Source organism: Nicotiana tomentosiformis, chromosome 11 (genome assembly GCF_000390325.3).
Source record: "Nicotiana tomentosiformis chromosome 11, ASM39032v3, whole genome shotgun sequence".
Taxonomy (NCBI): Eukaryota; Viridiplantae; Streptophyta; class Magnoliopsida; order Solanales; family Solanaceae; genus Nicotiana; species Nicotiana tomentosiformis.
The window spans coordinates 87,757,320-87,769,019 of NC_090822.1; the positions used below are offsets into that span (position 1 = coordinate 87,757,320).

An 11,700-nucleotide genomic window follows, 5' to 3' on the forward strand; every position below is an offset into this window, starting at 1 on the left:
TTCCAGTCCCGAAGAAAGACGGGAAGGTCAGAGTGTGTGTCGATTATTGGGATTTAAACAGAGTGATTCCCAAAGATGATTTCCCATTGCCCAATATACACATACTGATCGACAACCATGCCAAGCATGAACTCCAGTCTTTTGTGGATTGCTTCGCGGGGGGCTATCATCGGATCTTGATGGATGAAGAGGATGCCGAAAAAATAGCCTTTATCGCATCATGGGGAATATACTGCTATAAAATGATGCCGTTTGGTTTGAAGAATGCTGGATCCACTTACATAAGAGCCATGACAACCATTTTCCACGACATGATACATAAGGAAATAGAGGTGTACGTGGATGATGTCATCATCAAATCTAGAAGAAGCACAGATCATATAGAATACTTGAGGAAATTCTTTGATCGTCTTCGAAGGTACAATCTGAAACTGAATCCTGTAAAGTGTGCCTTCAGAGTCCCTATCGAAAATTTGCTAGGATTCATCATCAGTCGTCGAGGGATTGAATTGGACCTGTCAAAGATCAAAGCAATCTAGGACTTGCCACCGCCGAAGAATAAGAAAGATGTGATGAGCTTTTTAGGGTGTCTCAACTACATCAGCCGTTTCATAGAACAATCAACCATGATCTGTGAGCCGATCTTCAAAATGCTGAAGAAAGATGCTGCAATAAGTTGGACTGAAGAATGTCAGAAAGTCTTCGACAAAATCAAGGAGTATTTATCCAAACTGCCTGTTCTGGTCCCGCCAGAGCCAGGAAGACCACTGTTGCTTTATTTGTCTGTATTGGATGGAGCTTTCGGTTGCATTTTGGGACAACGTGATGAAACTGGAAGAAAGGAGCATGCAATATATTATTTGAGCAAGAAATTCACACCTTACAAAGCCTGGTACTCTTGGCTGGAGCGCACCTACTGCGCTTTGACATGGATAGCTCAAAATTTGAGGCACTACTTCAGTGCCTACACCACATATCTCATATCAAGGATGGATCCGCTGAAATGCATCTTCCAGAAACCCATGCCTACGGAAAAGTTAGCAAAATGGCAAATATTGTTGAGTGAGTTCGACATCACTAGAGCTTTCAACAAAAAGGTCAGACCAAGGCAATTCACACTGGGGCAGTTGGTGCTAAAGCGAATTTTCCCGCATCAAGATGAAGCTAAAGGGAAATTTTCACCCAATTTGCAAGGCCCCTACATGGTTCATCGAGTATTAACAGGAGGAGCACTTATACTTGCAGAAATGGACGGAGAGATTTGGCCAAAACCTATCAACTCAGACGCAGTCAAGAGATACTATGTTTAGGATTGTTTACATTTCTTCATTTGATGTAACTGAACTACGCTTGACCTGATTCCCATTTAAGAGGGGATGCGTAGGCAGCCCTGTGGGTGGTTCGGTCAAATCTTAATAAAATCTTCATTTTGCCATGATCGAAAACTGAGGCAGAATTTTGAGGAGGACCCTCAAAATTCTTAAGCAAGTCTAGACAACTTCCTCATATGCGAAATAGCCAAAGTATTGCCAGAAGTATCAAAATTCTAAAGCAGGGAGGTCGCAATGTCTCTAAAATATGTCACAATCATCGGTTCATATAAATTACTTGATATCGCATACTACTATATTTCAAATAACTATATTTATCAAATGCATGCATATGTTTTTCGAAAACTTTATTTCTATGACAGTCAGATGTTACCCAGGGTAACTCAAACAGGATCTCAAGGCAAGAGCAAAGATAGAGCAAGAAAACGAAAGCACGAACCATTTCCCCCCACAGAACTCACAATGTTTCTTTGGATGCAGGCACGATAAGACAACATTATCCGCAGATACATCAAGTCACTACCTTCATGACGACAAATTACCTGGCGCAAATACCTACAGCTAAGAAATACTATACTTTCACACTGCATTCTCATCATTTGCATGAGGTTAAGCTCTACCTCCATCCTTGCATAAGGTTAAACATTGCCTTTCCCTGCATGAGACTAGGCATTGTCTCCTATTCTTGCATGAGGTTAAGCTCTACCTCCATCCTTGCATAAGGCTAATTAAGCATTGCCTTTTCCTGCATGAGACTAAGCATTGTCTCCTCATTGCATGTGTCTAAGCATTGCCTCCCTAATTGCATAAGGCTAAGCACCGCCTTTCCCTGCATGAGACTAAGCATTGTCTCCTTTTTGAATGAGGCTAAGCATTGCCTCCCTAATTGCATTAGGTGAAGCACTGCCTTTCTTTGCATCGAGACTGAGCATTGTCTCTTATTCCTACATGAGACTAAGAATTGTCTCCTCTTTGCATGAGGCTAAGCATTGCCTCCCTAATTACATAAGGCTAATCACTGTCTTTCCCTGCATGAGACTAAGAATTTTCTCCTCTTTTCATGAGGCTAAGCATTGCCTCCCTAATTGCATAAGGCTAAGCACTGCCTTTCCCTGTATGACACTAAGCATTGTCTCCTCTTTGCTTGAGGCTAAGCATTGCCTCCCTAATTGCATAAGGCTAAGCATTGCCTTTCCCTGCATGAGACTAAGTATTGTCTCCTCTTTGCATGAGGCCAAGCATTGCCTCCCTAATCGCATAAGGCTAAGCATTGCCTTTCCCTGCATGAGACTAAGCATTGTCTCCTCTTTGCATGAGGCTAAACATTGCATAATTGCATGAGGCTAAACATTGCCTCCCTAATTGCATAAGGCTAAGTACTGCCTTTCTTCGCATCTAGATTAAACATTGCCTCCCTAATTGCATAAGGCTAAGCACTACCTTTTCCTCGCATAAGATTAAATACTATCTCCATTACGCTATCTAAGACCTAGCATTGTCCTCTACTCACCTAGGGCTAAGCACTGCCCTCATCTTACACAATACTAAGCCTTGTATTGTCTCATTTCACATATGACGAAGCATCATATATTTACATATCATAGGCTGAAACATCGCCAGTTTGTCCAAAGGCACCATAATCCAAAGGCATCATCCTCATAGCCGGGAGACACCATTCCATGGCCAAAGGATCTCTCAAAGGTGCACATCATTATTCAAAGGCGTCATAATCTAGAGGCACCATCCTCATGGCCCAAGAACATTATTTCATGGCCTGCGAATCCATTTATTACATTATTCATGGCCCAGGACGTCATGGTCTAAAGACATCATCCTCACCGTCCAAAGACAACCTCCATGGTCCAAAGGGAATTTGCATCACGTTTAAATTATCGCAATAACCCATATATATTTGTATGCGCCATGTTCACAATGTTCACATCCTGCAATTATTTCAAACATAACTGACCACCATCAATTCCCGCCTTTCACTCTATGACCGTTCAGATATTTGTTCAGCGATATATCCGCAACATTTCAAATTCACATTCATGATTTTGCATAAATTCATTCGATACAATCCTGCCCAAAAGAACCCTTTTCCAAAAACATAAGATCATTCTTATAACAACTCCCTCGGTTTCGTTCGCCGTTGGATCCAGAACTACACACGGCCTAATTCCCGTAATACCAGGGATATGTAGGCAACTCAGGAACCAGGGTTCGACCCCCATTTTTTCAAATCATATCATCCTTCATTCAATTCGGCCAAAATTGGTCATCATTTTCTTTACTCGACAACTTTTTCATCATTCCCGGGTAAAGAGAGGCAGTTGTTGATACCTAATATTTCCCTCATATTTTTTCAAATAATATATATACTTTCAAAATATTATTTTTGCATCATTATTTAGCTTACAAATCTATACAAGCACTTTTTATAATTTTCCATAATTTTTAGAGCTTTAAAATTAATTTTCTTCAATTTAAATTACATAAATATTTAGTAATTAACCCTTCGAATTATTTGTGATGACTTAATCATCCAAAATTACTATTTTTTATCCTCATATATGACTCATAATATTTTCAATTCATTGTTTTTTATATTATTACATTAGCATTTTAAAGCTATTTGCACAATCTTGCAATAATAGCCTATATTCATATATAAATGCTTCTTATTTATATTATTGGCATAAAAATAGCATTTTTATATTTTTATAATGCTAAATCATTATTTTAAATCATTTTAGTACATAAAAATATTTTTATTCATTTACTAATTAATTTTATAAATTAATTTTATAAATTATTTTGATAAATTATGTGTGTTTAAAAGGCTGGCCAATTTTTAAACCAATATTCGGACTAAAAAATGGCCCAACACCATAGCCCAGTAACCCCGGCCCAATATAAAATGACCCCTTTACAAAACCCGGTCGGTACCCGTTTTAATTCACTCGCCCCGTTCATTTTAAATCTCAGTCGTTGATCTTTCAAGATCAATGACCCTCATTTATTCCCCTCATTTTAATTACCCACCCCAACCTTAATCCTCTCATTCTCTTTAACCCGCTGCCCTAAAATTCTCTCTTCTCCTCTCCACAGAAACCCTAGCCGCCCTCTCAAATCTCTCCAAATCCGTTTCAACCATGGATTCTCTCCATGATTTCCTTACCTTTTGTGTGTTATCTCGTTATTTTCTACAAAATTATGGTATCACCTAGTACTTGCCTAAACATGGAAAGTACTATCTCTCAGAATCCGGCCATTCAACTTCAATCGCTTGAATCTGGACAGTATTTAGTCCATATACATCATGACCAGGCTATATGGGTCCGATTAGCCAAGATTTCCGGCCAATTTCCGATTTCTGTCAACTAGGGTTTACCAATTGTTTTTCCCTAATTCGATTTTTATTGATTCTATATGTTCTTACTTCCTTATGTATGTTTGATTTTACATTGTTTCCTTGTTTACTTGTTCGATTTATGTCACTATATAAACCTCTCCCCATTTCCCATTGAGAGGGAGCGGAATCGATATACTTTCACTAAAAATTAGAGCTTTGTTCTGTGATTCCCTCATTCTCTTATTCTGTACTTTAATTTTGGCCGGCTGAAAGCCAAGGCCACTAAGATTCTATTATTCGAACTTTCTCTTGGTGCGAGCATTGCTCAGGGTTCTTTTGAAGCTCTTGGGAACTTTGACATATTGAGATTCTAGGTTCTTGTGGAATTTTTGTTCTTTATTGTTGTCTGTTTAACTGGTAAGTCGCTTGACCTTTTGCAATTTCATTTTTTATGTGTCTCTGATTTGCATGTGCTCTCGCTTCTGAAATCTATGGCTTAATGTGTCTTTGGGCTACTTTATGCACAACTCAGTTAGTTTTACACTCGTTTTAAATCTCTTTAGCATTTAACTTCTCCTAATGCTACTAGTTCTGAGATTGTCTATGTCTAACTTAGATAATCTGAACCCTCCTAAGATCGTTTAGCTAGTGTATTGGGGCCTGAATGTTCATGAATATTCTTACCTCTTTTGTCCTGAATCTCTGTAATGAATGCCTCACATCTGTAATAATATGTGTTAAGACCTTCACTGTTAACTATGACTTGTTTCCCTGCTATTATGTCACTCAGCATGCTCACTTGATCCTATACTCTTTTAGTGATTGCTTGAGGTTTTAGAATAGTTATCTCAACTTGTTTTCCCTACCATGTTTGAACTGTTTTATTTCATGATATCAGGATGAATCCCTGGCATAACTTAGACTTTCTCTAGTTAATTAGTCTACTGTGTCAATACATGAATGCCTACATTTGCTATTTGACATGTGTTTACTTTCCCACTCTGTTCTGAATCTCTCTAATGATAGTCTTGCATATGTAATGTGTTTTAATCTGTGCTAAGACCTTTTCTATCAACTATGATCTACTCCCTCACAGCATGTTTATGTTTTGCTTAGTCTTATATCCTTAATGACTGATTAAAACCTTTAGAATGTCCATCTTAGTATTTGTTTCCATGCCATGTTTGACATAATTAGGACCTTTAGGCTTCAAATCTCTAAGTTAGTGCCTTGCTTAAACTTGTTTGGTATTATGCACCTGTGTATGATAACTTTTGTCAATCCTGCAAACTTGATTCTCCCCTAACTCTTTAAATATGTGGCTGCTTATGTGCTACTTTGCTAAATGTTGAAGTCCTGCTGAACCTGCTTCTAAGTCTTGTGACCAGCTTCATTAGTTGCTCTGTATGCTCAACTTTGCTATGTCTACTTTAAGCTATAAGTGCATTTCCTCAACTTCTGTCCCTTAATCGTTGTCCATTCTCTCTCATTTGTTACCTACGCTATTCTGAACATATCATTCTTGGCCGTCTGAAAGCCATGGCCACCAAGACTCTTGCTACTGACCTCCTTAGTGTGAGCATTGATTGGGGTTCATTTGAGACTCTTGTGAACTCTGACACACTAGGGTTTGGGGTTTTTTAGCCACTTTCTCTTCTACTGAGACCTGAACTACCCCACTCAATTTATTCTTCCTATTGTCTAATGAACATGTAAGCTGGTTGGTTTAAGTGATTTAGTGCTTGGATAATATGGTTGATCTATGGTTGTGTGATTTGGCTTTGAGCTCTTCTATGGATTCTGAGTTGTGCTGATGAATATGGTTCCATGTTGAAAATCTGAGTATGCCACGGGAGAATCGTTAAACGCCCAGCAGTGCTTTGTATTTATTTTGGGCCTGTTGTGGGCCTACTGTCATTATTTGTATAATATTTGTAATTATATTTATTATTGGGCCTGTAATAACTTTGTAATAAACAATTGGGGTGTTAGTAAAAATGAGGGATGGATAAATTCTGATGTTTGCATGCAAGGGTAGATAATATGCCTATAGGATTCAATGATTCATCTGCTATATATACCATTCAATCTCTATGTGCGCTGTAGAAATCATGGAATTAAGAGGAGCACACACTCACACTACTTGTCTACTAGCAAAGTATGAGTTCAAATGCTTCAATTATCCCTGCTGCTACATGTTATTAGAAAACCTGCCCATAGGAAATAAATATCATTGAACTTTCCTTCAATTTGTATCTCTGCAGCATATCCACTAGAAATCATGCCTGTAGGATTTTAATCATTTCATTCACTAATGTATCGCATTGTTCACCTAGAAAACATGCCTATAAGGTTAAAGTATAACAATAGAATTGGTTCCAATCGCCAATTGTTAGAGATCTTGGCTATAGGGTATTACAACTAGCCAAAAAGTGTTAATTTTCTAAACGTTATTTGTTGCTCGAAAAGCATGAATAATTCGGGGCTTTCCTCCAATAGATTTCATTGTCACTTAGTACATAAATCACCTAGACACAATATCTATAGGTTAAATAACTGGAAATTTGCAATCTCAAATCAGCATGCAACAATCGTATAATTATTTGGAGATAAGCAACGCCTAGCCTCAGAAACTGCTTGTATGTTTTAATGCATAGTCACATAGAAACCATGTCTATAGGGCTTAAGGTTCTTAATTCTGAAACGACCTAACATGAAAACCTGCTTCGCGTGCATTTGTTGCTTAAGTGTGGAGGCAAACTTGAGCTCTTAACTGCCCATATTTGAAGTTCAATATGTGTTTTGTATGTCGCCCCGTTTTGACATTTTTGAGCCACCTAAGTAAGGTCTAGAACCACCCTAGTAGAGGTCCAATACCTCATGGACCATAGGAATGGGACAGGTAGTGCACGCATAGAGCACGACTTAGAATTGAATTAGCGCGCTTAAGGTAAACAACTTTAACACAGTAATCGTGTAGCAGGAGATGATAGTCTGTGCCCGCTGAATAATATGAGTAACTCCCTATCTCAAGGGAGTTGCGAAGTATTATTTATGTTGTACGGGGTGATCCTTTAGGCTAAAAAACTTAGGACCCCCCCCCCATTTTATATGTTGTTATTAGATCCAAATAGTTGCATCCCTATATTCGTACTAAGACCTGTACTAATCATGTTGTAATGAAATTATTTAACCTTTATATTTGCTTTGTTTATTTGATCACTTAGCCTAATTGTAATCCACATAATCTTAAGTTTGGCTGGGACCCACAGTTGTGGACCTCGAAGAGTGCCTAACACCTTCTCTTTGAGGTAATTTGAGCCTTTACCTGATCTTTGGTGACGCTGACGCACCTTAAATACCGTTAGGTGGCGACTCTTCTCTTTTAATACATATCCTCTATTTAAAAGAGTTGTCACATGTGAAACCTTCTTTTGCGAAAAATGGGGCGCGACACTTACCAGTACATGGGGTCAGTTGTACTGATACTACACTCTACACTTTTTGTGCAGATTTTAGTTCCGGCCCTAGCTGATCATGAGGCTTAGCAGCTTGGATTCACTATCAGGAGACCCAAGGTAGATCCGTTGGCATCCGCAGACCCTGGAATCTCTTCCTAGTGTTATCATCTACTGTTTCCTTACTTCAAAACAATGTATTTTCCCTTTTCAGAATCTGTTTATAGTAAATCATAGTAGCGCGTGAGTTGTGACTCCAGATCCGGGTGGTAGTAATTAATGAAGTTTTTATATTATTCCTCACTCACTGTATTTCATTTTAGTTTATTTGTTGTTATTTATGGAATTAAATAAGGATTGGTTTACTAATTCTCCAACGTCGACTTGCCTAGCAAGTGGAATGTTAAGCGCCATTACGGTCCCGACGGTGGAAATTCTGGGCCGTGACAGTCGACCTATCAAGTACCTCGCCCTAGGCAGAAGTTCATATACCTTGCAATCCAACCCTGTAGCGCCAAAATGATCTCTCTGGAAGGCCGTGTGCTATCCCCTTTTTAGGAACACCGACAACATCCAACTATATCTACTGCGCTTCTTCATCTAAAATGGAAATTCGCTCGCCTTGCTCATTCGGTGGTAAGCTCTGACTTTACTCCTCCACAGTAGTCTTGTAGCGACGCTTTAGTTATAAGATAGATAATTAGTAACTATATAGTATTATAAACATTAATTTTAAGTTATAGTAGTTATGAAACTTACATATGTAGTCTCAGCCCGGTCCTTGTAACGACTCGACCGGTCGTTTTGAGAATTACCGCCCCCTTCAGTGGCTTAAGGTATCAAGCATCTTCGTATTGTGTATAATGACATACGTGTGTGGTCGAGTACGGGGTTCAGATGATTCAGTATCAATTTGGAAGAGGGATTCTTGTTTTAGAAACTTTAGTGGTAAGAGTTTATCGGAGTTTTGACTTTTGGGTAAGTTGATGCAATTTGGCGAAAAATGGAATGTTGAAGTTTTGGAAAGTTAAGAGATTTGAGAGGGAGTTGACTTTGTTGATATCGGGCTCGAATTATGATTCCAAGAGTTTTTTTCTTCTTAATTTAGGCAGTATCTCCAATTTGTATATCATCAAAAAGAATTAGTACACTGAGGAGGACATAAACCATAACCTCCAAAATATTGTGAAGAATGATATATCTCATCCTCCAGTACAAAAGCATCAAAAGTATCTGCCTACTTTGTGAGCTTTCCTCCATTACTCTTTGAGATATATGAACTTCACTAATAGGTGCTATACATATAGTTACCACAACTATACAAAATTCAGCTATATCTAGAAACATCATTAATAGCAAAATGGTTCTTCCTTAGTTTGAATCTGAAGTTTGGAAAACCGACTTGATCAAGTCTCAGTGAAGATCTCACTATGTCCGACAAAGAACTAGTGGTTTCAAAGGTGACCTTAACTCTTAAACTTTCCCCCAGATTAGCAAGTTGGTCAGCAACACTATTACCTTCTCTATATGTATAAACAAAAGTAAAATTACTGTTGCTAGAGATTGGAATAATTTGCTCAATGATATGATGTATCTGCCAAGAAGCCTTCATTTTATTGTTAATCATGTTAATGATCACCTGAGAATCAGACTCGATAATTACATTCAAAAAACCTCTACTTAAACACAATTTTAACCCATGTAGCATGGCATTTGCCTCTGCAAAATTATTGGTGCATTGGCCGTAATAATCAGCAAAAGCAACAATAAAGGATCCCTGATGATCTCTAATAACACCACCACCTCCAGCACTTCCTGGGTTTCCTTTACAGCAGCTATCAATGTTTAGCTTTAGCCAGCCAAAATCTGGTTTGCACCATTTAATGAGTTGGCTACTAATTAGTTGTTCTTCATTCTCCACCACCATGCATATATCATTCCAATGCAAGGGGAATTGTACTCTAGGAAATTGGTTGTTCAGTAGCATAATCATGGACCTGCAAATCTGCATAATTATAGCTCTTTCGGACATATGTAAGTTCTCAAATCTGGCTACACACCTACTTTTTCATATCTCCCAGCATACAACGGATGGTAGACATTGTAGGATCACTACATCGATTCCATTCTTTGCCTTAGTTAGCCACCAATACATGATCAATTGCCTAATGTCTCATTGTCTTGTTGTAATACCACAACTCTGAGCAAAAAAGGACCACACTTGTTTTGCAATATAACTCTCACAGAATAGGTGCATGATGGTCTCTTCCTGGTGACTATTACAACACGAGCACTTTGATGGTAGGATCATTCTGAATCTCTTGAGGCCTTCATCAGTTGGGATTCTATTCTATAGCATTCTTAGCATGAAGAAAGAAATTTTGAAAGGAAGTTTCTTTTGCCAAATCATGGTAGTAGTGAATGAAGTATTCCTCTGTCTCCTCAACATCTGCCAAGCAAAATAGCAAGTGAAGTGTCCTTTAGATTCAATCATCCATATTGGCTTATCCTCCCTTCCAATATTGATACCAATCTCCAAAATATTATTAACAATATTGTGAGAAAGGACATTCCTTAGCTTATTGGAATTCCACTTCTCACCCTCAATGAAATAGTTCACCTGGAGTATCCTAGGGGCATTATGGAATTGGATGACCTTGGCCAGGGCTCCCTTACCAGACCAATTATCCCACCAGAAGGATATCCTACCTACCCCAATCTTCCAAAGGATATATTTTTTACATTCTTCTTTAATCTCCATTAACCTTTTCCAGTTATACGAATGGCCGCAAGACCATTTTCTGGCAACAGGATGTAGCCTTTTACAATACTTAGAACTCAAAAAATCATTCAAGAGACTCTAATTAGTTCTGAAGTTCCACCATGCTTTAGCAGAAAATACATTTGCTAAATCCGATAGTGCTCTAAAGCCAGCCCCACCTTCAAGAATAGGGAAACAGAGATCACTCCATTTTTTCCAATGGAATTTGTTTTTGATGTCATCCTTTCCCTAGAAAAAATTAGCTATGATCTTCTCTATTTGTGAAAGAACTGTTTTAGGAGGATAAAGAACAGAAAGCAAGTGTACAGAAAGAGATTGCAATACTGGTTTAATGAGCATTGCTTTCCCACCATAAGATAGGAGTTTCCATTGCCATCCTTGCAGTCTATTGGAAACTTTAGCTACCATGTTGTTAAAGTGAACTACGTTTTTTCTCCCCAAGTATATAGGACACCCCAAGTACTGCATCGGGAACTGAAGTTGAGAAAAACCAGTGATATCCTCCACTTTTTTTAGCTCAGAATGAGGGGAGTTTGTTGACACATAGAAACCAGATTTACTCTTGTTGGTCATCTGTCCTGAGATGGTTTCATATGACTCCAGTTTATTCATCATCATCTTCAAGGATGTTGGATCTCCAGAGGAAAATAAAATAGTGTCGTCCGCATAACATAAATGATTAATCAATGGCCCTCTTCTCTCAGATGAATATGGAATAAAACCTTCTTCAGGTAGTCTGTTCATCATTCTGGATAATAACTCTGCTCCAATGAC

At 38.4% G+C, this 11,700-nt stretch overlaps 1 protein-coding gene across 1 annotated transcript; it reads left to right on the top strand.

Annotated features, from left to right (window-relative positions):
* Positions 1-650: 650 nt before the first annotated feature.
* On the top strand, positions 651-1,896 carry LOC138901797 (uncharacterized). Its single transcript, XM_070189589.1, has 2 exons — positions 651-892; positions 1,812-1,896. Exons 1-2 carry the CDS (start codon positions 651-653, stop codon positions 1,894-1,896), a joined length of 327 nt encoding a protein of 108 aa, XP_070045690.1.
* Positions 1,897-11,700: the final 9,804 nt, after the last annotated feature.

What these genes read in the sequence shown, in the direction of transcription:
- LOC138901797 (XM_070189589.1), top strand. Translation starts at nt 651, where the DNA reads ATGCTGAAGAAAGATGCTGCAATAAGTTGGACTGAAGAATGTCAGAAA. An exon ending in TTCACACCTTACAAAGCCTG is followed by an intron (nt 893 to 1,811) that starts GTACTCTTGGCT and finishes CTTTGGATGCAG; the next exon opens with GCACGATAAGACAACATTAT.